General features: G+C 43.1%; 11 protein-coding genes across 11 annotated transcripts; 4 read left to right on the top strand and 7 right to left on the bottom strand.

The window, feature by feature from the left end:
• Positions 1–931: 931 nt before the first annotated feature.
• Positions 932–2,879, top strand: O0I10_009499 (uncharacterized protein; the record flags this gene model as incomplete). The annotated part of the gene is made up of 8 exons (XM_058489490.1): positions 932–1,153; positions 1,220–1,292; positions 1,345–1,460; positions 1,541–1,697; positions 1,750–2,078; positions 2,131–2,217; positions 2,277–2,712; positions 2,761–2,879. The coding sequence occupies 8 exons, from the start codon at positions 932–934 to the stop codon at positions 2,877–2,879; spliced, it is 1,539 nt and encodes a 512-aa protein (XP_058339692.1).
• A 137-nt stretch (positions 2,880–3,016) lies between these two features.
• Positions 3,017–3,920, bottom strand: O0I10_009500 (uncharacterized protein; the record flags this gene model as incomplete). Its single annotated transcript, XM_058489491.1, has 2 exons — positions 3,017–3,448; positions 3,507–3,920. 2 exons carry the CDS (start codon positions 3,918–3,920, stop codon positions 3,017–3,019), a joined length of 846 nt encoding a protein of 281 aa, XP_058339693.1.
• An 819-nt stretch (positions 3,921–4,739) lies between these two features.
• Positions 4,740–5,474, top strand: O0I10_009501 (uncharacterized protein; the record flags this gene model as incomplete). The annotated part of the gene is made up of 1 exon (XM_058489492.1): positions 4,740–5,474. The coding sequence occupies one exon, from the start codon at positions 4,740–4,742 to the stop codon at positions 5,472–5,474; it is 735 nt and encodes a 244-aa protein (XP_058339694.1).
• Positions 5,475–5,578: 104 nt separating this feature from the next.
• O0I10_009502 (riboflavin synthase, alpha subunit) lies at positions 5,579–6,310 on the bottom strand (the record flags this gene model as incomplete). The annotated part of the gene is made up of 2 exons (XM_058489493.1): positions 5,579–6,096; positions 6,157–6,310. The coding sequence occupies 2 exons, from the start codon at positions 6,308–6,310 to the stop codon at positions 5,579–5,581; spliced, it is 672 nt and encodes a 223-aa protein (XP_058339695.1).
• Positions 6,311–6,505: 195 nt separating this feature from the next.
• O0I10_009503 (uncharacterized protein) lies at positions 6,506–9,748 on the bottom strand (the record flags this gene model as incomplete). Its single annotated transcript, XM_058489494.1, has 14 exons — positions 6,506–6,511; positions 6,566–6,829; positions 6,884–7,125; positions 7,172–7,265; positions 7,315–7,434; positions 7,505–7,693; positions 7,755–7,870; positions 7,934–8,141; positions 8,198–8,291; positions 8,355–8,465; positions 8,521–8,678; positions 8,731–9,545; positions 9,605–9,670; positions 9,727–9,748. 14 exons carry the CDS (start codon positions 9,746–9,748, stop codon positions 6,506–6,508), a joined length of 2,505 nt encoding a protein of 834 aa, XP_058339696.1.
• Positions 9,749–10,299: 551 nt separating this feature from the next.
• On the top strand, positions 10,300–12,882 carry O0I10_009504 (uncharacterized protein; the record flags this gene model as incomplete). The annotated part of the gene is made up of 10 exons (XM_058489495.1): positions 10,300–10,383; positions 10,447–10,731; positions 10,792–11,048; positions 11,109–11,245; positions 11,301–11,465; positions 11,517–11,716; positions 11,781–12,196; positions 12,252–12,407; positions 12,466–12,596; positions 12,659–12,882. The coding sequence occupies 10 exons, from the start codon at positions 10,300–10,302 to the stop codon at positions 12,880–12,882; spliced, it is 2,055 nt and encodes a 684-aa protein (XP_058339697.1).
• A 31-nt stretch (positions 12,883–12,913) lies between these two features.
• Positions 12,914–14,868, bottom strand: O0I10_009505 (uncharacterized protein; the record flags this gene model as incomplete). The annotated part of the gene is made up of 3 exons (XM_058489496.1): positions 12,914–13,731; positions 13,795–14,765; positions 14,825–14,868. The coding sequence occupies 3 exons, from the start codon at positions 14,866–14,868 to the stop codon at positions 12,914–12,916; spliced, it is 1,833 nt and encodes a 610-aa protein (XP_058339698.1).
• A 751-nt stretch (positions 14,869–15,619) lies between these two features.
• Positions 15,620–18,608, top strand: O0I10_009506 (uncharacterized protein; the record flags this gene model as incomplete). The annotated part of the gene is made up of 9 exons (XM_058489497.1): positions 15,620–15,922; positions 15,985–16,129; positions 16,180–17,135; positions 17,194–17,377; positions 17,431–17,625; positions 17,693–17,947; positions 18,002–18,178; positions 18,230–18,535; positions 18,592–18,608. The coding sequence occupies 9 exons, from the start codon at positions 15,620–15,622 to the stop codon at positions 18,606–18,608; spliced, it is 2,538 nt and encodes an 845-aa protein (XP_058339699.1).
• A 216-nt stretch (positions 18,609–18,824) lies between these two features.
• On the bottom strand, positions 18,825–19,775 carry O0I10_009507 (uncharacterized protein; the record flags this gene model as incomplete). The annotated part of the gene is made up of 1 exon (XM_058489498.1): positions 18,825–19,775. One exon carries the CDS (start codon positions 19,773–19,775, stop codon positions 18,825–18,827), a length of 951 nt encoding a protein of 316 aa, XP_058339700.1.
• A 581-nt stretch (positions 19,776–20,356) lies between these two features.
• On the bottom strand, positions 20,357–22,781 carry O0I10_009508 (uncharacterized protein; the record flags this gene model as incomplete). Its single annotated transcript, XM_058489499.1, has 8 exons — positions 20,357–21,235; positions 21,297–21,388; positions 21,456–21,591; positions 21,658–21,996; positions 22,049–22,157; positions 22,211–22,257; positions 22,315–22,560; positions 22,620–22,781. The coding sequence occupies 8 exons, from the start codon at positions 22,779–22,781 to the stop codon at positions 20,357–20,359; spliced, it is 2,010 nt and encodes a 669-aa protein (XP_058339701.1).
• A 290-nt stretch (positions 22,782–23,071) lies between these two features.
• On the bottom strand, positions 23,072–24,490 carry O0I10_009509 (uncharacterized protein; the record flags this gene model as incomplete). Its single annotated transcript, XM_058489500.1, has 5 exons — positions 23,072–23,664; positions 23,720–23,797; positions 23,859–23,936; positions 24,000–24,143; positions 24,202–24,490. The coding sequence occupies 5 exons, from the start codon at positions 24,488–24,490 to the stop codon at positions 23,072–23,074; spliced, it is 1,182 nt and encodes a 393-aa protein (XP_058339702.1).
• Between the last annotated feature and the right edge of the window lie 213 nt (positions 24,491–24,703).

Below are 24,703 nucleotides of genomic sequence, written 5' to 3' on the forward strand. Positions count from 1 at the left end.
AACGTTTTATTGCTTTTCCTATATACATGTAAATTGGTCGAGATGTGATTGAGTAATCAGCTACGCCATAAGATACATCAGTTGTCTTGATTCTGTGCTGCCTTGTTCATGATCAATATCATTACAGGGCAATGCAAAGTCCGTCAAACCGCCCTCTAGCTCTTTTCGCATGATGCCATGTAGCTTACTAACCATCAAATCACACGACGGCATGGTCAGCGTGCTTTCGAGAGAGTTTCACATGGCATAGGCCAATTAAGCTATACCTAATTTGACATGCATCCGTTTCAGGCTCTTCAGCAATTTGATAAGCCAGTCGCAGGAAATTGTCGCGTCACCCCTTTGGCGGTGCCACTGACGCCTTCAAAAGCCCTAGTGAGTATCATGAGTGAGAGCCCTTTTTGGGAGCAATTCATGCGCTATTGTTCGTAATGTTGAGATTTTATTATTATCCTAGTGCTTGTTCTCACTTTATTTGACGCTTTGACAAGGTGAAACCTAATCACCTCGCTTGATGAAGCTTATATTCAAAATGTGCCTTTTGACGTAAACTATCTCGCGAAATGCACCCGAAAAGTTGGCTTAGGTAGCATCCCCGTCAACTATCACCCCTTGCTTGGGTCATAATGACCGGTCTGTGACACACCAAGCGATGCCGACTATCGAATACGCAACATAAAAACCTCAATTGAGTACTATGGTTGATCCGACATCTGACACGGTGAACTAGAGTCATTGTGCAGAATTGTTTCGAACACTAACGTACGGCTTGCATATCCATGCAGCTTTGTGTGAAAAACTATGTCGAATAGAAAAGATATAAATTAGTGTAAACATTAGCAATTTATACACACTGTATTCTTCCTTTCGAACTTTTAAGAAAATTGACCTATTACTGCACTTATCAAAGGCATTAACTGTTTTGAGCAAAATGTCATGGCAGCGGATACCTATGTTGCTGACAACATCACTGCTCGTTGCTGTCTTCATCGATCGCTACGTTCTCAAGCCGCCACGCAAACTTAGACACATTCCCTACATTGACTTTATTCGATACATCAAGGCTGTAATGTTGGAACGAAAGTCAAGAGAGGAGATTGGCAAGCTGATCAATTTACGTGCTTTGAAGCAATCTTCAAATGGGTTGTTCGTGGTAAAGAGATAAACACAGGATAATGGCACTGTCGTGCAATCAAACTAAAAGAGAAAAACTCGCAAGGGATACGACGAGTATGGGTGGGGTGTCCATGTGTCCATGCCGAATCACATGCGTCAAGTTCTCACGCAACAAGGTAAGGTAAAGCCGATGTATGATCGAAATCTCACTCAGCAAGCAAAATTTAGATCAGTTCCCTAAAGCAGACGTGATAAATATGCGTAAAGGTACATTGTTTGGGCGAATTGGATTTGGTCCAAATGTATTTATGGTAAATGGCAATCAATGGAAACTGCAGCGAAGGGTAAGATAGGCGAAGAGAATGGATATTACTACAGAAGTTGCGAGGTGGTAGTATTAAAGATGAAAATATGTGGTGGTTAGATCACTAATCCAGCCTTTCACCGGTCGTTGCCCGTTAACATATGCGGTCGTCTATCCGAAGACCTTTTCAACATTGTGATGGGAAAAGGGGGCGTGTTTAATATCCACAACTTAACGGAGCGTTTCACTTTGGACGTACTTGGGCAGGGGATTTTGGGTATGACTTCGTGCTTTATGCACCTAAAAAGCTGCTAATATCAAATCAACAGGTGTCGACTTTTGTGCTATTCAGGATGGCGACAGCTATTGGCACAACACGTATATCCATATTATGAAAGCCGCAACCGATCCTTTCTTTTTCGTATTTCCTGTGCTTGACAAACAGCTTCGTTTTCTTTTTCCTTCACGGGTTCGTGATCACCAACTGGTGACTGATTTTCTCGGTCGCATTCAATTACTTGCTGATGAAAAGCGAGCAACATTGGATAAACAGCAGCCACATGACGATACAGTCCCTGACCATGAAAAGGACATGCTGACTTTATTAGTAGAAAGAGAAAATGAGCAAGGATTAAGACTGAGCAATGAAGAGATGCTGGTATTAATACCGATGTATTAGACAACCACACGGCTAATCATGTGATCAACAGAATAATCTCACTGCCTTTTTCATTGCTGGCCACGATAATATAAGCAATGCAATTGCTCGCTCAGTGTACTTTATGGCCACACATATGGTAATTGGGTTCACTCACTTAAGTAATAGAAAGCGCACTCAAATGATACATTCATATAGCAAGTACAAACAAAGGCGAGGCAACAAGTCATCCGTATTCTGGGAGATGACCCTGCTCATAAGGATATACGTCCCACAGCTGCCCAACTTCAAGAGATGGATTATCTTACTGCAATCATCAATGAGACGCTGCGCATGAGCATGTCGGTGACCAACGCCGTTCCTCGTGTTGCTGCACAAGACACGTACATTGATGGCGTCTTTATCCCAAAAGGAACAACCATCGCCATCAACCTTTATGAAGCTCATCACAATCCTCGTGTGTGGAATGACCCTGAAGCATTCAGGCCAGAGAGGTTTGAACCTGGGGACGAATACGATAAACTCAAGGCACAGGGTGATGGGACAGCGTTTATTGCCTTCGGGATTGGACCACGATTATGCGTCGGTCAAAATTTAGCACTCGCTGAGCTGCGTGTGTTTTTAGCAATGCTGCGTAAGTTCAACACCAGGGATTTTCGTATTTCCATTGACATCGTTCAAGTTCGCAGATATGAATGGTCACTTACTAAGGATTCGATTCACAAGGATGGAATCGTAGTGGAAGGGATGGGCTTTTGTACACCTGTCAAACTTGATTTGGAGTTTATTAGTCGCCATTAAAGCGACTTTGGATATGACTATTTCATTGCGTGTATGGAAGAGTTACAGGGGAGGAACGGCATGATGACCCCAAAAAAAATAGCATAGCTCACACGTGAGCCAACCACCAGATGTTTCAATCTTTATTATCATCGCTTTTACCATCGAATCTTTTCTGGAAAAAATTCAGCTATCAAATCCAAATAATAAGGCTTGAGCTTGTCAACGTCAGGTGGATCGGAAGATTTGGAATAAAGATCGTACTGATTGAAAACCTTGACCCATTTGAACATTTCATGGTCGCGCTCATTCATCAACCACTTGTACTCGTGTTCATGGTGCCATGCATAAAATGAATGATGTCGGATCACGTATACAGCTTCTTCTGGAAGATGATCCTTGCATACATTGGCGAGATATTCGTCATGACCATAGCTTAAATGTACATTCTCCAGACCACATTGCGGTGTATAAATGCCGTCATGGGTGCTGTATACTGGATGGTGGTAGTCTGGGTTGGCTTCAAAGTATTCGCTGTGCACGACTTTGTTGCTAAACGCACAACCAACGGGAAAGGTATCTCCAACGACCTGGACATCAACGAATAAGAGATTATGTAAAAGTAGGTGAAAATTTGTATTCTCTTACCGTCCATTGTGGTTCGCCGAGGAAGAAAAGGTACTTACCAAGATCATGGATAAGCGCTGTTAAAATCATCCAGCGGGGTTGACCATCTTGTCGTGCAGCCTCGGCCGATTGCAATGCATGAACGGTTTGTGGCATTTCCGTATCTGGATCCGAGTCATCCACCAAGCCGTTTAATAGCTCAAGCACCTCCCAAATCCCAAGCTCCGCCTTGTCAAGTTTTTCATATTTTTTCTTCATTGCTAGCACATGCTCTAATGTCTGCTTTTCGTGGTTCTCCTTGTAGAAGGCGGCAACATTGGGCGCTGCAGTCTCATAGTCACGGAAGTCGGAACGCGCTTTGTTGTTGTATTTCTCCTGTAGAAAATCTTCCCACGCCTCCGTGATACGTGCAGCTTCCTTGATGTTAACAACCATAATGTGTGCGAGTTGAATAAATGAAAAATCGATTTTCATTCACGCATTTTATAGGGATAGACACGTCAAACTCTGTAATCACGCGCTGTTGAGCGGGTGTTACCAAAACTTTAGTTTCTCACTCGGAAGAATAAGGCAACAAGACACTTGACCAAAAAAGTCGATAGCGTGACCAGGACGTCCACCATTATGGAATCGAGATACATATAAACCTTTTTCAGTTATAGATGTATGCTATTGAGGATATAGTAAAGGATCTTAGGTGTTATCGACATAGGGTGTATGTGGATACATTGTTAGGTCAATGCGATTACTGACAACATTGGAAGCGCGCTATGGTATCGATGCTTTTCCACGGACAGTGTCGATGGTGATTTATCAAACCGCACGAATAATGTGGGTGTGACGAGATGTGTTTCACACATTCATGCATTGCAAAAATATATCAATGGACGATCGCATTATCACGTGAGCATTGATGTCCTTTTATTATAAGCAAAAGAAGTGTGTTCACTAAAAAAAGAGTGATAAATGCTTGTTGGAATTTCATGTCCAAGAGCCTATGTGTGTTCATTGTTTAAGAATAAATCGACAGCTGACATCAAGGGAGTGGCAATATCCATCGTCAAACAATGAAATTTGCAAGTGTAAGGGGAGAATAGAGGCGATTCGGGAATTCAAGTTAGTTACCTGAATATGGTTGCCAAGCCAAGCGTTGCGGATCTCCCACACATGGTTGCATGCTGTAAGGGCTAACGCACAGTTTAATATGAGGTTCTTCTAAACTTTTATCTCTTGTAACAGGTGATCCTATTGACAATGCAGGCTTCAGGGGGGAATTCAAACACGTCGAACGATCACGCCTTGAAATCGATATATTGGAGCAACATGTCAAGTCATTCGAGTTACAAGAACAGCGATCACAAGGGCGCAGCATTCAGGATAAACGACAATTCATGTTTCCAAGAGGTGAATAGCCATAGCACTGCAACACCTTTGGCCGGGAAAGACGTTGACAACAATACAGCGTCCAACGATGATGATTCGGAAGTTGCACAGATCACTGTTAGCCTTGCTAGTCTTGTTCAATTGCCTACTGAACCTGCTGTTGAAGTGGAAATGATTGAATGCACCCTGCAAGATTTGGTGAATGGGGACACGAGTGAAACAATCCAAAACGTCCTCAGAAATCTAAGAGGCGAGCATACACAAAAGAGCAATGTCAATTCTACAACAGAAGAGGAAACGAAAGGTCACCAAGCTGAAAGGACGTCTATATCCCATGGGCAACCGTTTATTGCTTCAAGAGACGAGGATGAGATCAAGAAAAGAATGATTGAAAAGGCCAAAAGGATCAATGGTGCAAAGTTGAATGCATTTGCTCTCAGTTTCGTTCCTTCATCTTCACACGAGTCGCCTTTAGTTCATGATGATGGTCTTTCTGCAACGGGAAATCCGGACACCACAGGAAATGAGATTGACTCTTTTATGCCATCCAACAAATTGAATCCAGCAGCACCGTCTTTCGTACCTCATTTCATCGGAACTAGCTAGCGTACTAGTTTATTGGTATTATGGACTTTTTTTGGTCAAATATAAGGGATCACGCTATGTGTCAAAAGAAAGGACGTATGCTAGATAGTTTATTGATGATCTTTTTACAATGCAGTGGCGCGTTTTACTAATGTCAGTAATCCTTCGCTATCCGTAATTGCACTTTGAAGGCTCTTTAATGCATACTTGGCAAGCATATCGACTTCGACGTTGACTCGGTCACCGACACTCTTCAGAGGCATAACCACGTGTTCTTGTGTATGAGCGATCATCATGATTGAGAAAGTTCTTGCGTTGTCGTCGACGTCGCATACGGTAAGCGAGGTTCCGTCAAGACATATGAAACCTTTGGGAATGATGTAGCGCATGATGTCCTTGTCGTCTGTCTGGAATGTGAACCACACGGAATTGCCTTCGGGTTTAATGTTGATAATGCTGACAGTGGTATCCACATGGCCTTGCACCATATGGCCACCGAATCGTTTTTGACTATCCATAGCTCGCTCAAGATTCACTTTGCTTCCCACCTTCAAATCTCCCAAGTTGGTCCTTCGTAAGCTCTCGGGAGCAACGCCAACTTTAAAGGTTTCCTTATCAAATTCGGTAACAGTCAAGCATGTTCCTAAAAAGAAACGACTTAAGTTTGCTGTTGCAAGTTTGCAGTAGTAATAGTGTCACAAACCATTGATAGCAATGCTGTCACCAATATGACAATCACCTAGAATGGAAGCAGCATCGCCGATTGTCAAGCTCCAGCCGTTTCCACCCGATTCACTCGTGTCTTGGGGATCAAGTCCAATAACTGTGCCGATTTGCTCTACAAGACCAGTGAACATGTTGCTGCGAAAGATGTGCAAAAGATGACTCAGCCGACCACGCGGTCTTATAATTCACCAATGTAGGTTCGAGTGGGGCATGAACATGGGAAAAGCTTTATCCAATTGCTTATAAGATAAAATTGAATTATACTAAGAGATCGCTATCCATTGAGTGATTGTATTGATATAGATCGAAAACAATGATTGCTGATATCATTTCTACAAATAACTAGCATTAGAGCCTAATTTTAACTCTGTAGATATTGTACTTACCCGACCCAAATATTTTTTGAATAAGGCATGATGTTCTCGAGATCCTCCTTGCTGTCCACGACCACGACCTCCTGACGATGAAGTAAATTGACCACCTGAATTCCGCGAGTATTCCAAATAAGCCATATTATCTCCACCAGCGAGAGTTTTAGAAGACGTCATTGATCGTTTGGCGTTAGATGGTCGTCCCTTGGCTGCTACTTTTCGGTCTGTGATGCGACCCACATCATCAATTGCACCAAAATCTTCGTCTTTAAGATCAGACTATATAGGACATAATCAGCATGATGCAATTAGATAAATTCCTGCATAGTTTACCTCGTTGGTCAATAATACTGATTTTAGTAAATCCATCTGCTCTTGATGTGTTCGGAACACCAGGTTGGGATCGCTGTCCATGCCTTCTAGATTTGTAATCACCTTAAACGCATATCCTTGATCGATTAAAAACTGCTGCCGTTTCGTCGAGTAATACATTTCTTGTGTGTCCCGCGATACCAGCGAATAGAAGAACGCATTGAAGCCTTCATCATTCCTCCTTTTTGCTCGAAGAATCCGGCCTATAGCTCATTAGCTTCGTTCCTTATACACATAGACTACGCTTACCTAAACGCTGTGCCTCTTGACGTCTGGATCCATAATGAGATGATATTTGAATCAAGCATGTGGCTTCTGGTAAATCAATGCTCGTATCACCAACCTATGCATCAACGTAAGCTTATATTTTACTTATGATGTATGATACCTACCTTCGAAAGGAAAATGGTATTGACTGCCGGGTTATACTGGAAGTTTTGTAAAATCCGCATTCGTTCTTGTTGGCCAGTGCCGCCATAGATGTAAGGTTTCTCCAACTTTTTTGCATATTCCTGAGGAACAAATAAGACAATTGAATACATGTACCAATCTTCCTTTGCTTCTGTGACCCGATTTACATACCACCAATGCATATACATTATCCGAAAACACGATAATCTTGTCACCTCGTCGTTCATGGTATTGAATAAGATATTGACACGCCTGCAATTTCTTCGGATTCATAACATATAGTAGCATTCGTTTCCTCGAATTCTCTCGAAGATACTCCTTGTAGAATTCAGGGGTCATAGGGCACCAGACCTCCGCACACTATGTTCTTCATGTCAGGAAATTCTCCACGTATGTACCTCAAGAGTCAAGATTTACTTACCTGGACATTGGCAATATGTCCGCGACTGGCAAGATCCATCCAGTTGGCTTCGTATAACTTGGGACCAATTAAAAAGTTGAGATCATCAATCTTTTCATCTTCTCGCACAAGGGTTGCTACAAGGGGAAAAAGGTCATTGAGTATAGGTATTATGAGTCCCTTCATTTCACTGCACAAACCAGTTAAGCCAAGCTTAGCGTGGGCAGCTATTGTTGTAACAACGGTACGGAACATGTTGGCAGGTACAACGTGCACTTCATCAAGAAGTAAAAAGCCCCACTCCCTTGATTCAAGAAATTCCATCATCTTTTGTGCATCATAGGACCGTTTACGCTTGTTGGCAACCATGGAGTATGTTGAAATGACGATGCCTGAGCTTCCCGAAAACTTTTGAAAAAAAATTAGGATGGAACAGCTTTCATCACCAAAAGCCATATACGTACCTTCTCCTTGCAATCGGATGTAAATACAGCGATTTGATTCTCTTTGATGTTGCTCCATTGTAGGAATTGCTGTTTCCATTGCATGACCGAGACCCTATTGTTTTGTAAGCTTAGATAGGTATCATACTTATGTACCCTAGTACCCATTGGTGCTTACGATGATGTACATAAAACCAGGCAGCTCTTCTTTATCGTACATGCAGCGGTAATGCCAACAAGCGTTTTTCCTGCTCCGCACGGTAACACAATAATGCCGGATCGTGCACGACTACCTCACCGCGTTAATGTATTGCACAAATCATTGCAAAGAATAGAAGCATTACCCGTTACCAAACATCTTTGACAAGCTCTTTTCTTGATAAGGTCGAATCACAGTGGTAGGTTTGAGATCAATCTCGAGATTGGCATTGACTGTGTCGTTCCGAAAGTCGTATTCCTCGAGCATAGGATAATCAATGTCATTGCAACGTTTTTTGATGTTCTATGAATTTTGTAAGCCATCTTATTTGTCGTAATGTGCAAAAAATTCATACCTCCACTTGCTCTGCAGCGATTTCAAAGGAATGCACCTGTTCACCACCATCGAGATCTTCCTCTTCATCCTCCTTATCAATGCGAACCACAGCACCAAAGAGTTGCTCTTCTTCCATTCTCTTTTGCGCTTCTTCGTCTAATGCCGCTTTGGACTTATCCTTATCCTTTCCACCTTCTGCTGCTGGAGACTGCTTATTGATGCCGGATATAGCTAAGTTCTTTCCAGATGGTTTATTATTCACCAGCAAAGCACTTGAACCAGCAGGCGCACTGATGACTTGATCATTTTCATCCCGCACAATCCGTCCTTGGTTAATGACTGTATCTTTGAGCAGCATTTGAAGCGTCTCTGGGTGTGAGGATTCGACATAATATCGATTGTGCTTCAATACGAGTTTCACTTTGCCATAAGATAATGTACATTGGCGAATGAACTGTGTGATGGATTCTGGGACTGGTACTTTGGAAAGGCGATTCAAGACTTCAATGATATCTTCAGTCTCTAGTCCGACAGAAACAGCGGCATATAGAGAATAGGGTGTCAACTTGTATTCATGAATATGGGCTGGGCGACTGACAGGCTCGCTAATGGCAACAAGAAAATCCTGAGCTTGCTCTGCAATAGGTGAAAAGCCTTCAAGGATAATATGGCCATCTTCAGGACTGATCCATAGTGGTCGAGAAGCGTGGTCTTTCTTTAATGGAAGATACGTATAATCCTCTTTGCCGAACATATGTGAAATAAAATCCGAGCGATCTTGCTCATGGTGACCGATATTCAACGAGGATATGTCGAGATTGGCATTCTTTGGTACTGAAAAATAGAACCATGTTATATAAAAAGTAGTTGATTGGAAAAGCTTGGAGCCTCACCATGAAGCTTTAACTGTAGTGAATCGTCTAGCTGAACATCACTATCTTCCTCATCAGTCGACGTTTCTAGGGGTATGTTATATAAGATTGTAGTCTAATTTGCCGGCACTAGTATATAATACCATCGTATTTTCTTTTGCTCATAACTGTGGTGAAGAGAGGGAAGGTGCTTGTTACGCAGCAAGAGCCAACACATTTTAAATGCGCTGGGTTTCACTGGCCCGTTGAGGATACACACATACAAGCCATACTATTCTTACATGGCAACCATGACTACCCTGCGTACTGAAGAATGATAATGCTCCCATTGTGATGTTTGTGAACTATCAAATAAACAACATGTTGGCTCCAGATTTGAATGTCTCATGCTGAAGGTCGCAAATTCCACCATATTATTGGTATCATGGCAACCAGTAGTGGTAACACATAGTTACTGCATTATGAATAGCAACCTGTAGTCGGCTAGAGATACAACCACCAAACTTTATTGTTACGAGAGTATGGATATTCCTAACATCACTTTATGTATAGCAAAGAGCGCTACCTCATAGGGTTGGAGGAGAGTCCATGAAACACCATGCTGGCAGAGATCATCGACAGCTCCGAGCGGGGGCACAAAGTCACTGAATCAAGTCGAGACGATTCCTACGCCCACCATATTGACCGCAGCTCTCAGCAACCTTTCAATTGCAACCATGGATCCTGCAAAGCGACGAGTACCGATTTCGATAGAGGAACTGATCGAGAGAAAAGAACAAGAGAAGAATGCTGCAAACAAAGTATGTTGATTCTAAGGTTCAGCCGGTTCACTTCACCAGCTCACTTACTTTATGCATCGCTAGCCGAAATTCTTGACCAAGGAAGAGCGACAGCGATTGGCTTTAGAACGTCGACAGAAAGAAGTGGAAGAGAAAAGAAAGCGTGAAGAACAAGAACGTCAAGCTCGTCAATCGTTTGATATGAAAGCAGAAGATGAATATCGACGTACGATGCAAGAGCAGCACAGTCGCCATTCTCGCCATGGTCGATCCTCTCGACGAGAAAACGATAACAAGAGGCGTGAACGGACCCCAGAAGAACCTGATTCAGAAAATGGATTGAATGATAAGGAAAAACAAGCTATTCGCGTAAGGATGGTATTGAATCATGCAGGGCAATGGATGGCTAATCTGAGAATGTATTCATAGGAACGTTATTTCGGTGGGGAACGCAAAAAGCGCAAAATACGACGTATGAATGAACGCAAATTTGTTTTCGATTGGGATGCCGGTGAAGATACGTCTTACGACTTCAATCCCCTATACGCGAATCGACACAGTGCACAGATGTTTGGACGTGGACACATTGCTGGTGTTGATATCAAGGAACAAAAGAAGCATCGATCCGAATTCTACAATCGGTTACTTAAGGATCGCCAGACTGCTGAAGAACAAGAACGCGCCATGTATGTATTATTTACTACTTACTCAAATGTTACCCTCCAGCTGACTTTTTAATGCTATAGGGAACTTATGGAAATGGATCGCAAGAAGGAGGCCAAGATGATGTGGGATGACCGTCATTGGACAGAGAAACCCTTACAGCAAATGACTGAAAGAGATTGGCGTATTTTCAAAGAAGATTTCAACATTACGACCAAAGGTAAAAGTGAAAGATGTCATTTTGTCACGTGATTAACAGATAGCTTAAATCGTAGGTGGCAATATCCCTCGTCCTATTCGTTCATGGGATGAATCGCAACTTCCCTCTCGAGTTTTGGAGATCATCGAAGGCGTTGGGTACAAGGAACCTACTCCTATTCAAAGACAAGCAATTCCTATCGGCAACCAGAATCGAGATATCATTGGCATTGCTGAAACTGGTAAGATAACAAAATATGTGATTCATGCCGTATCATAACATGTTGGCATAGGTTCGGGTAAAACTGCTTCATTCGTTATTCCGCTGCTTTGCTATATCTCGGACTTGCCCAAACTCAATATGGATAATATGGCTGATGGACCCTATGCATTGATCATGGCGCCGACTCGTGAACTTGCACAGCAGATCGAGCAGGAAACTCTAAAGTTTGCCACCCCAATGGGATTTAACTGTGTTTCTATCGTTGGTGGTGTAAGTATAATGAAAACTACCCAAGGGAATGACTTCTAACGCCTTGGCCTCTTGTTTTTTTTAGCATGCGATTGAGGAGCAATCATTTAATTTGCGTAACGGTGCTGAAATCATTATCGCTACACCAGGCCGTTTGAAGGATTGTCTTGACCGACGCATTTTGGTGTTGAACCAGTGTACCTATGTCGTAATGGATGAAGCCGATCGTATGATTGATATGGGTTTTGAAGCCGATGTGAATTTTATTCTCGATGCTCTACCTGTTTCCAATGTTAAACCTGAAGACGAGCAAGAACAAGAGGCTAATGGAAGAAAGTATCGCCAAACCACCATGTTTTCAGCCACCATGCCTCCAGCAGTAGAGCGACTGGCGAAGAAGTATTTGAGACGCCCTGCAGTTGTTACAATCGGCACCGCTGGTCAGGCTGTGGAGACTGTTGAACAACGTGTCGAGATGATCAACGACGAGAACAAAAAGAAGTAATGTCAACCCCTGGCAATTTTTTTCTCTGTTTGCTTATACAGCTTTTTTTAGGAACCGTCTACTGGAGATTCTCAACTCAGGTGCTTTCGAGCCTCCTATCATTATATTTGTCAATCAAAAGAAGGGTGTTGATGTCCTTGCCAAGGCGCTTAATAAGTTGGGATTCCATGCAGTAACCTTACATGGTGGTAAATCTCAGGAACAAAGGTAATAGTAATAACTTGAAATTATTAGGGGCTAGTTGAGCTCACTAATTTAATTGTAGAGAATCTGCTTTGACGCAACTCAAGACTGGTAATGCTGATGTGCTAGTTGCTACCGATGTGGCTGGACGTGGTATTGATGTTAAGAACGTGTCGCTTGTTATCAATTACGATATGGCCAAGAACATTGAAGGTAAGGTACACCTATTAAGGCTATTTTGTCAAAAGTTAATGTCTGGTAAACTTTTTTTGTAGATTACACCCATCGTATCGGTCGTACAGGTCGTGCAGGCAAATCTGGTGTTGCTATTACGTTCCTGACCAACAATGACACGGAAGTCATGTATGACTTGAGACAAATGCTCGCTAAATCTCCTCTATCCAAAGTACCCCACGAATTGGCACATCATGAAGCAGCACAGACCAAGCCAGGCATTGCCAAAGCTAAAAAGAAGCATGAAGAAACAATCTTTACTTGATAATAGGATAAAATAAAAAGGGGAAATTCGTTTAACATTGATAGTCGTCATCGAAATTAGCAAATTCGAACCATAAAGCATCTGATTGAGATGATTCAGTAGGGATTATATCTGAAGGAGGAAAATTGATATCATCGTCATTTGCTGTGTTGTCGGAAAACAATAGCGAAGGGGGATTCAGGTTGAAGTCGCTTAAACCCCATGTTTGAAATGCTGGATCGTGCATAAAGGAGAGGTCATCCTGGCTGCTACCACTCATCATTTGGGACCATGGCTCAGATATGGCATGTTGTTGACTTAAGCTTTCGTCCTCCACCTCTGATGTCTCTTCATTGTTAGCTGAAAGAAATATATCGTCATCCATCATGTCTTGAGTGAGTGACTCTGTAGGGTCGCAATTGGTATCATTTGGTGTTGGGCTTTGTAGTGGTAGTGGAAGTGGTGGTGTATCCTCATCGTCTTCTGCCAATTCATCTTCTTCGTCGTCAGCATTATCTGCTCGTATTGGTCGTTGGGTTGAAGCTGATTCGGAAATATTGTCGATGCACAAAGGACACTGGTAGTCCCCAATGACAAATTCATGTTGCTTTTCAACACATTTCATATGCTGCCAGGTATGACAATTCTCGCATTCTATCATGGTTCCAATTTGCTCTTGAGGCGTGTCACAAATACATCGAACTTCGCCGGTGGTATTGTCTTCATCTTCATCTTCATCCAAAAGTTCATCTTCTTGTTGATTGCTGATTTGCTCCTCTTGTAAAAAACGACAACGATCCAGGTGATAAGCGAGTCCGTTCCTATTCTTGTATCGCTTCCCACAAGGTTCACAAACAAAGACACGGGAACCTTATAATGAAAAGAAATCAATCATCAATACTTGAGCTATGCTATTACAAGATGAAATATTACCATCTTCTTGAATAACAGGCACAATGCCTTTAGTAGATCCACCTTGCCGTTTGACGGGTGTTTTAGAATTCTTTCGTGCTGTGGAGTGTGGTGAGGCGGTAGGTGCGGTATGCTTGGATGAAATAGCCTTCGTCGATGACCGTGGTAGCTGACGATAAGGGCGATTGCGAGCTTGACGCTGAAATAAATGATGACCATTTCCTGATACTATTGTCGATGTACATTGATGTCGCTTATTGGATAATCGAATGGTTTCACATCTTGGTCGTACAAGTGGGAGTTCATTCATCGTATCTTTCTTTTCTAGCGAGGCTAGTGCTCGCGCCTTGGCCTGCGAAAGCCGCACTTTTAATAGTCGGCTTAGATATTGGATATTGTCGTGTTGCAAATCCTCCAACATAGGTGGTTTATCTGACCAAATCATGCTGCAAGTCTGGTATAATGAAGATGAGAAACCAGGCTTTTTGGACGATGCCGACGATGCCGTTTTAGTCACCGTGCTGCAATTGGTAGGCTGTGATGATGATAATGACGATAACGATCTGGGTAAAGCTGGTTTGCTGGGTGAAGAGTGTGGTGAAGTGAGAGGTGTAGAAGGATCAATACGTCTACTGAGAAGTTTCAGTTGCTCTGTCGACAAATGCTCTGCGTCGTCCTTGGAAACGCTGCGTTTATTTTGTCCTGCTTTGTTGAGATTGCGCATGGCGGCAACTGTTTTACCACCACGGTGGGGTCGTTGAGGGCGAATAGATTCGACACGGTGGCGTTGATGTGAGGTGGTGAAGGTTTGTGGAATAATAGAAAGCTCGTCATGTTGCTGCTTCAGGCGTTTAGGTGAAGGACAAGCATTCTCATCATTGGGTGAAGGCTTTGCATTTCGCAAGGCAGGTGTTGAAGACTTTGTCAAAGAATGGTCAAGATTGGCACCTCGGATATCAGCGTTATCAAGAGATTCAAGTGCTGAAGACTTTCTGTATACAAGTAGCATATCATTAACGACCAATTCAAGTATAGAGTATACGTTATTAACCTGCTTCCAAAGGTTGCTATGTTGCGTATAGGTGAACGTTCCATGATTGGAAAGAGAAGTGCAATTAGCCAAAAAGTCACAAGCATTCTACTATCATGCCTCAGGAATTAAATGGGCGCGCCTATTTGCACAACCCCTCTCTCATACCAAATCTTCACATCGAGTGGCTCAAGAAGTTGTTATAGATCCCATGAATCCAATTACTGTAATAAAGCATGAAATACAACTCTTTTCTAGATAACCATCTTTATAATGTCTCTTTCCATCTTTGCTGTAAGATTATGATTATGATGCTAAATGGAAGTCATCTTTTCTTATCGGTGGGGGGTGTCTTGGCTGGCTATGTGCACATACGAACGTTGTAAAGCTGGGGGGGGTTGTGGTCAACTGCTCAAATCCTAGCTGTCCACATAGACTTGCCAAAGGGTAAAGATGAATCCGTTGCTGAGAATACTGCCCATGTTGATGTCAACAGATTCCATCATTCCACTTGCGGGGCATAACACAGCGTATCATAGCTATTGTAAATTCCTGTGTTGTGGAAATTGGGTGGCTGAAATGAAGTTCCTATGCTACATAAACGATTGCCACATGATGAGAATGATAACAGTTTTATAGCAGTTGGACGAAACGTTTCAGGATTGATACGCCACATGCCCGCTGTGTAGCACCGCATGAGCGACATGGGCATAGATTCTATTATATCTTCCATGGAGGCTGTCAAATCCCTTTCCACCTTTTTTTTCGCTCCTACTCTTTTCCTTTTGCTTGACATCAACTCCAAAAATTCATTTCATGTCTCTTGAACTAACAGAATATGTTACGCGTCCAGGGGTAGGCCAAGTTGGCAAAAAGATTCGTGTTCGCAGTAACTTTTTTGAAATCACCACTATTCCTACCCAAAACGTCACCCACTATAATATTTCGATCGATCCTCCAAGCGCACCACCCGCTGTTTTTCGAAAGGTCTGGAAGGCATTTGAGGACCTTCATGGTCAGTCACTTTTAAAAGGAATCAAAACCGTGTATGATGGGCGCAAAAACGTATTTTCTCCGAAACCACTACCTTTTGGATCGGATCATGCTGTTCAATTCGAGGTATACATACACGTCAAACAAATGGCGCTTCTTACCTAGCACTTATTCAATGCCTATCCTAGGTAGAACTTCAGGATTCAGAAGCTGCCTCAAAGCGTGCTGCTGGCACGTTCAAGATCCGCATTAAAAAAGCAGGGGAGATTAACATGGAAGAGCTACAGCGATTTTTGAGTGGTCAAGCAAGTTTGACACCCAATTGCCTTACTTGTAAGTTAATGGTATCTCCCTTAAACAAACGACAGCTAAGAGCATGCTAGGTATCATGGTGCTTGACGTACTTGTACGCCACATGCCCAGTATGATGTATGCTACCGTTGGGCGATCATTTTTCACTCCTCAAGACAAACGTGTTCTACCAAACGGTGCTGAAGTTTGGCAAGGATTTTATCAATCAGCACGACCAGCTGTTGGCAAAATGATGATTAATGTAGATGTCAGCGCTACAGCATTTTATGAAAGCGATACGCTGCCCAATGTAGTGGCCAAGATTCTTGGTCGACGTTCTATCGATGAGTTACGACGAGGCATCAGCGACCGCGATCGATCACGATTGGAAAAAACGCTGAAAGGAATCAAAGTACAAGTCATGCATCGTGGCGAGCATAAACGTAAATACAAAATTCTTAAGCTTGCACCGAGCTCAGCAGATCGCACCATGTTCAGAGATGTGATGGATGATCAAGCTGAGGAGATGAGCGTCACCACCTATTTCCATCAGCAATACAATATGCGTCTCGCCTATGGTTTTCTCCCATGCATCGTTGTCAAGAGAGATATCTTTCTTCCTATGGAGGTTTGCCATGTAGTGCCTGGTCAACGATTTATGAAAAAGTTGAACGAAAAGCAAACAGCGGAAATGATAAAGTTCACATGCCAAAAACCACAAGTGCGTGCCAACAAGATCAATCAAGGATTCAACATGCTCCAATATCGCAACAATCCATACATTCAGCAATTTGGAATGAATATCAAGAGCGAAATGGCAATGGTTTCTGCTCGTGTGCTACCAACGCCGCAAATTTCTTACTCTCAGGCAAGCCAGGATGGTACATTTGCGCCGATTGGTGGTGCTTGGAATTTGCGTGGCAAAAAAGTTGCCCAAGGTGCTGTGCTCGGCTCATGGTCCGTGGTTAATTTTCATGCACAAGTTACAACTCCGGCTATCCAACGATTTATTCGTGAACTCTGTCAAACATTTACTGATACAGGTTTGGTAAGTATAGGCGATGATGGGAAAAATAGCCCAATGTCATAAAACTGATCATCCACAGACCGTGGTGAATCGAACACCACCCATCACGTATGGCGACCCACAAGGGAACGTTGATCGCACACTAAAAGAAGCATGGCTCAAGGCAGGCAACGCATCCAAGGCAACACCACAGCTCATTCTATGCATCCTACCAAATACAGGCGTTCCTCTTTACGCTGAGATAAAACGGATTTCGGATACAGGTAAATGAAAAACCATCAACATGATATTCTTTAATGATCCTTATGCGCCGTAGTGATTGGTATTCCTACACAATGTGTACAAAGCAAACACATCAACGATGCCAAAAAACAATATTGCGCGAACGTTTGCCTCAAAGTGAACATGAAGCTAGGTGGTATGAACTTGTATCTCTCTCCTCAACAAATCCCATTCATCTCCGAACGACCCACCATTGTCTTTGGAGGCGATGTAACACATCCCGCCCCAGGTATATACGTTGCAGTGACTGAAAGCGAAAAGCACGATGCTAATACGAGCTATCTTGGATGACATAGGTGATATGAATCGTCCTTCTGTTGCTGCAGCCACTGCCAGTATGGATGCTCGTGCTTCAAGATACGCCAGCGCAATACGTGTCCAAACCAACCGAACAGAAATCATTGCTGATCTTGCCAATATGGTTAAGGAGCTTTTAAAAGGGTTCTATCAGTCTTGCGGTCAAAAACCTGAACGAATCCTTTTTTATCGGGATGGTGTTTCAGAAGGACAATTTAAGGCAGTACTTGACAATGAGGTTTCGGCTATCCAAGGTAAAAAGTTTCCACAGCGAAGGATGATGCATGAATAACGTTTTAAATCATTAGCTGCATGTACATCTCTGGATCAACATTACAGCCCAAAGATCACTTTTGTGGTCGTGCAAAAGCGGCACCATGCTCGATTTTTCCCAGTAGACCCGCGAGACGCTGATCGTACTGGCAATTGTCAACCTGGTACTGTTGTCGATACGGACATTGTACATCCTTTCGAATTTGACTTTTGTACGTGCTTACAATTGCCATCATACATGAAGCTGATGCAATTTTTTTTAGATCTACAATCTCATGCTGGTCTTCAAGGCACATCGAGACCCACCCATTATCATGTACTATATGATGATAACCGCTTCACGCCTGATTCACTCCAAGAGCTCACCTATCGCTTATGCTACATCTACGGAAGGGCCACACGTTCCGTATCAATTGTTCCTCCTGCATACTATGCTGATTTGGTAGCTGCTCGTGCACGATTTCATAGGCGAGGCGAAAACTGGTCCGACACAGAAGCGACATCAGAGTCTCTCGATTCTGAGCAACAGATTGCCAGCTTCGCTGCTGTCAAACCAGAGCTCCAAAAATGTGAGTAGTTTGTTCTTTAACATTTTATCTTTGTCTAACCGATTGGATTTTTTTAGTGATGTATTATATGTAGCTAGTCGCTTATACAGCCAGCATGAAGCAATTGCAAAGTAATACTTTAATTCTCGATCAATTATGATAATCGAAGAGGAATACAACAAAAGGGTCTTTGAAGGGAAGGGGGGAAGATGTCAAAAAGTGCAATGATTGTGTGAATATAGATCCAAAGAGAGAGAGGGAGAGAGAGCGAGAGAGGATACTCGAATAAGAAAGCGAGGGGTATCATTTATCACTGCGAACCGCCACCATTATCACCGCCGCCGCCACCACCACCACCACCGGAATGGCTAGTAACCTGCACAGCCACGACGATAACGACAATGATAACGATCACCATAAAGATACCAAAGCAGATCCATTTCTTTTTGCGTGTAAGTTTGGCAGTGTAGACAGCTTTTCCAACGTCCTGATGTCCTTTTTCAAGATCACCCACGATCTGGTAAGAAGATTCCTCGATTGTCTCCAGTACCTTGGCTTGGTTTTCTAAAAGGAATTGCATCTCCTCAAACAATGCTGATAGTTCTTCCACACTTTTTGCTAGTCGGCGAATGTCTTCATGGCGTTCCTGAACCGCATCCAATGTTTGTTGACCATCATATCGACGTTGTTCATTTGTCATACTCTGCATCAGCTGTTGTGCAAATACAGCAGGTCTACCTTCTTCAGCTTGTGAGATGGCTTGATTGATTTCATCTGGTGTTGCGTTCGGGTTGGCAATACGGATTTGGCGTTCATATTGACGTGATTCGGCTTTCTGGAAATCAACAGCCACTTGTCGGTGTCGAGAAATGGTATCCAAAAACGACTTGGTCACGTTTGAAAACTGGTTCTTGCGAATCGCCAGGTCTGAATGGCGCGAAGTTGGCTCAATCTCTTTTATCTTTTGCTTCACATGCGTCATCATTTGTTGCGTTTCATTGGTCATGTCGTCAAGATTGGACCTGATGCGTGCTTCCTCTCGAGCATCAGCAGCCTGCAACATACTCGACTGATACCCTTGGATACGCGTGATATTTTCATTGATGGCTCGAACCGTTTCTTGGATATGCGACACCTCATTCAAGAACCCGTCCATGGAATTCACGTCCGACTGCGTCGATAACAGAGGTCGCATCTCATAACGACCAGGCTGATGTGCAGGAGCAGGGCGGTTTAATTCAGCGAGACGATCGACGCTCATAGCTCAAGAGTAAAGGCCAAGAGGGGTAGAGAGAGAAAAAAGGCAGTAAAAAAAAGCAATTGCCTATTTTTAGACGCTGAGTTGCGAATGGAAGAGCTCTAAGCCTGGTAATGATACGAGACATCTCAAATAAGTGTGAAGCGTCGGGCTGTGTTACTGATTTCCAAATTACCAATTGTACTAGATCCTCATATTGCAATCTCGTCTTTATATGATCTTCTCGACACAAGCCATGACTCCAGTAAGTGGAACGCATCACATCTTCAAGAGGCTGAACAACTAAAAAGGAAATTCCCTTTTTCGATTGAAAGCAATAGCAAGAAGTGATCCTATAGTATATGTATCGTGATGCATACATGCCCTGAGCTTAGTAGCGGATATTCGATTGTCGATCTTTGCGACGTAGAACATCACCTTTACTCTCATGTAAGCTTTCTTCTTGATCATCCACCTATCCTATCTAGTAATACAATACAAATGAAAAAATGCGCTATGAATGCATGCTCTTAAGGGGGGATATGGGTGCTTTCATGGGAACAAAGTAGCCCGCCATTGAAGAGAGTCACATTATAATAAGTTTATCATCGAGTACTAAACACACTGATTATCGCTACGCCGAGAAAACTAATAGTTGTTGGTAATAATAAATGATCCGCAATCCACTGGCCATGCATCGAATGTTGGTCCGCATGCTCTTGCGTATTATCTTGTCGTTTTAAAACCCCATCAATAAATGCGCCATGTTGCTTTGGATCATCATCGTCATTGAATGGTGCTGTTACTACCGTAGTAGAGGATGGGTAGCCAAAGACTTCTTCGCGCAAAGTTGGAGCAGCAGAAGCTTGTGCTGATAAATATTTCATTGTTTTCACTTCCATTTGGTGTCGCTCTCGCATTTGGGTGGAAAGAGTGATACCTTCATAATCATCAAATGCTGCCTCTGGATCTTCGATTGTTGTTGAATTATAGACTACAAGTCGTACGCGATCTTGGCCCATGTTGTGAGCCATTTGAACCGCATCAATCAAATCCGCATCACATGTCATCAATATTTCGTCGCCTTCGTTGTCGCAATACGCAATAGCTATCGAAGATGATCGAGGATACGTTGTAACCGAATACTGAGAAGCAGCAATGACTCTTTGCCGTATAATAGCTTGCAGTCCTGAAAAGTCTCTGCTATCCCAATTGATGCGGTGCGTAGTATTTCCAACAGTGAACTTGAAGGAGAAGATATTTTGTATCAATGAAACCTCTCGAGCGGATGTGACATTGGTGGACATGGTCTCTGGCTGCGATCTCGAATTCCAACTAGGTCCAGCTAATCGGAGTATAGGAGTTTCATGCAGCAGCATTGGGCTAGAAAACCCACTGTCGGCAGTGTTGTCATGATCGTCGTCAGCAGTGGTAACACAGCTGCTATGAGCCCCGTCGTTACTGCAAAGCCATGTGCGATGGTCCTGGATAGAAAAGTGTGAGCCATTTACATTTTTGATTTTCTTTTCAACACAAGTAGCGTACCTCAAACAATGAAAGCATGAGTGCCGTCATATCCACAAGGTGAGCGATGTCTCCCTTTTCGTCCACTATAGGCATACGCTTGAAACAACCAGCTAAATATGGGAGAGTAGTATAAAGATTTTCATCATCAATCTGCGTCTGATGATGGACATCACGTACCATTCATCGTTTTTAAAGTATCCAGAATGCTGGTTGAGAAAGTGGCAACATCAGGATGCGGCGTCATTACACGCACCATCGAACAATTATCCAAAGCAATACCAGCTGCCACCACACGAAGGACCACGTCTTTTGGCTTTGATATTACAAAACTTGTAAATGCACAAAAATATCACCCAGCTGATGGTAGATGGATACTCACTGTGAAAATACCAGCTAAACGACCATTATCGTATACCAAAGCTGCAGTAGCCTCGTTCACCTTCATCATGTCGATGACATTGCGTACCTGATCTCTGATGGATGCTTGTACAAACTTTGACTTTTTGTGGGGATGATGCTTGGATAGGGCAAGTAAGGTAAGATGCACAGTGTTGTCACGCGATGACTCAGTGTGAGTATGTAGGTATGATGCGCATTGCAGACACTCCTTTTCGACCTTTTCTGATAAATGATCCTTTTCCATGCGCCTAATAAACATATGCAGGCATTTTGTAATATCCAACATCCCAGCCATATCGCCATTCTTGCTGTGCACAATCTACACATGATACAATCAGCGCACAGGGCTTTGTTATGAAACTCATACTCACGGCGTGATGAGCTTGGCAACTTATCATAAGATCAATAGCGACAAAAGCGGGAGTAGTGGATGCTACACGCACCAGATTTCGTTCCATGATATCGGCTACAGTGGTAGTCCTGGTAAAAGTCAGCGTTGCTAATATCGTGTATATCCAAAATAGATGCCGCACCTTGCACTTTGGCGACATGCCACGAGCCGGTAAGTTATATCTTTTGCCTATCAAAAAGCTTGTTGTAAGTAAAAGTATTGAAAATAATCATCCTCTTTTCTTACGGTTATTACGCCACATGGATCTCCATGATTGTCAACCACGACTACGTAGCTGTGTTTCTTCACCATCATCAATTGTGCTGCTTCCAGGGCAGTTGAACTTGTTCCTACAGCCAAAGCTGGGGAGATTCCAAGTGCTGACACTGTGCCCTTGATCCTTTTGCCAGGGTGGTGATATATTACTCCTTTTGTCGATATGCGAGATTGGCTCTTTTTGGATAATTCTTGCTCTATCTTTTTACGGATGCTCTACGTATATCTTTTTTATTAGTGAATTGAAAAACAAACCGCATGTAAACGACAAGAACCTCATCCTTTTTCCACTGACGTTGTCTACATGGCAAGGGTCCTCCATTCTCTCCTACTTTTGCTGAGCTCGAAGATGTAGAAACCGCTCCCCGTAGAGTGTTATGAAGACAATGCGGTCGTTTGTTGCGTATTGACCCATTGTTATTAGGAACATGAGACATATGACAAGGACGCTAGGAGAGCAAGTGATAAAAAGAAGGAGGAAAGACCATAAAAGATTATCTATTGTCTCAGGGTGGTGTTTATATGCAATGTCCAGTTCTAAGAATAACGTTTTATTTGCGTTCAAATAATTTCATTCTGCATATGTATGCATGTACATGCAAATAAGTAGTACAGATACCGCCTTAAAAGCAATTGTAGAAGGGGTGGAGGTAATAACATGTAAAAAAACGGAGAGGATCAACCTTCAACAACGGGTATAATGATTGTATTATGCTAGGCCTTGGTATCACCTGTTTTCAAATTGTCGACCAATGGCTTCTACTTTGCTACCAGCCCGTCGCCAAGGTACAACTGGAGTATGCGGAGTAGTGATGGTAGTGGCAGTACTGGACGACATTGATTTGGATCGTGGTTTACGCGTATCTATTGCTCTGTTGGCCGAAGGTTGTTGTGGTTTATGTTGTGTAGATGAAGAGGAAGATGGCGATGGCTTCACAGCTCGGGTAGGTTTGGCTGGTGGTATGCGAACCGTGGCCATGACATTTGGATCTGAAAGTGTCTTTGGCTGATGCGTTTTGATATGCTGTGGTTTCCGAGGTACTGGTGGAGGCGGTGGTGGTGCAAATACTTCACTGTACTGATCAATCATACAATGGAACAAGGCACGAGAAATGTTGAGGGTAGGAATAAATACGACAGCAAGATTGGATGTTGACATGCGATTTTCATCTTGATGATCGACGACGTTTTTAAGATGTCTACAAAGACGGCGAAGAAGGCAAACGTTGTGTACAGGAAGCTGAGAGACAATCTTGCGCACGGTAGAAGAAGAGAAATCGCCATCATTGCCAATATCCACCGAGATAATAGGATGTGGTACTATAGCAACACTTAGCTCATTCTATCCTTTGTTCGACTATCATGTTGATCTTACATTCCCGTAAATAAGTCTTCAACAAGGCACTGATCACATGGGGATCTGGCTGTAATATCGAAAGATCCACATCCGATCCTATATGAAATTAAGCTTCCAATCAATATGATTTCCATTGCATCTCTCCACCCTATCTTACCATCGTCAAACATGGTCCGGAACTTTTGGATCATACTTAGACTTCCAGTGATTCGATATATGCCAACTTCATGTATACCTATTCAGTGGTCGGGTAAGTGGATTTGTATACATCCTTCTCCATTCGACTTGAAGAACCCACCATGCTGATCCAGATAGTCAATGCAGCGTTGTACGATTGCAGGAACCATGGTATCGAGTCTTGTCATGGCAACAGCTTGTTCTAGAGGCATCCCAAACACACCCTCAGTTGAACGTCGTGGCGGTAGTGGCGGTGTTGTTGATTCTATTCATATCTTGCATAAGCGGGTGCGTCTACGTTGGTAATGACAAGCTCATTCTACCTGCAAACTCCTTTTTCCAGCGATCGACTGCTTCTTTACCACGACGACTCCATTCTATGCCTGTTTCACGAGCCATATTGCTGTAGATTGCGCCACGTAGTTTCCATTCGGGTAGCTTTTCTTGCATGGTGGCGTTGAGCTCCAACGTTTTTGTTTCGACCTTCATTCGAGTGTCCCGCATAGTATAAGCGAGGCGAGACAATACGGTGTTGTTGTCATTCCAAGAAGACGTGGACGAAGGTGATGACGATAATGAAACGGAATCTGATATTGGTGTCGAAGGTGTCATGAAAGAAAAGAGAGAACACCGGAAAAAAAGAGACACAAGACCGGACTTTGCAGACTCGACCAAGGCGGTCTAAGATTTTTCCATTCATCCACCACCACCACCATGGGTCATTTACTTAGTCCGGCTATTTGCACCCCACCTGGTGCACCCTACCTGTCTTAAAACTCAGTTGGCGCACCCTACCTCTTGGTTTTTTTTTTCCTTGCACCCCAC

The sequence above is a fragment of the Lichtheimia ornata genome, assembly GCF_029851405.1.
Source record: "Lichtheimia ornata isolate CBS 291.66 chromosome Unknown scaffold00056, whole genome shotgun sequence".
In the NCBI taxonomy this organism is placed as follows: domain Eukaryota; kingdom Fungi; phylum Mucoromycota; class Mucoromycetes; order Mucorales; family Lichtheimiaceae; genus Lichtheimia; species Lichtheimia ornata.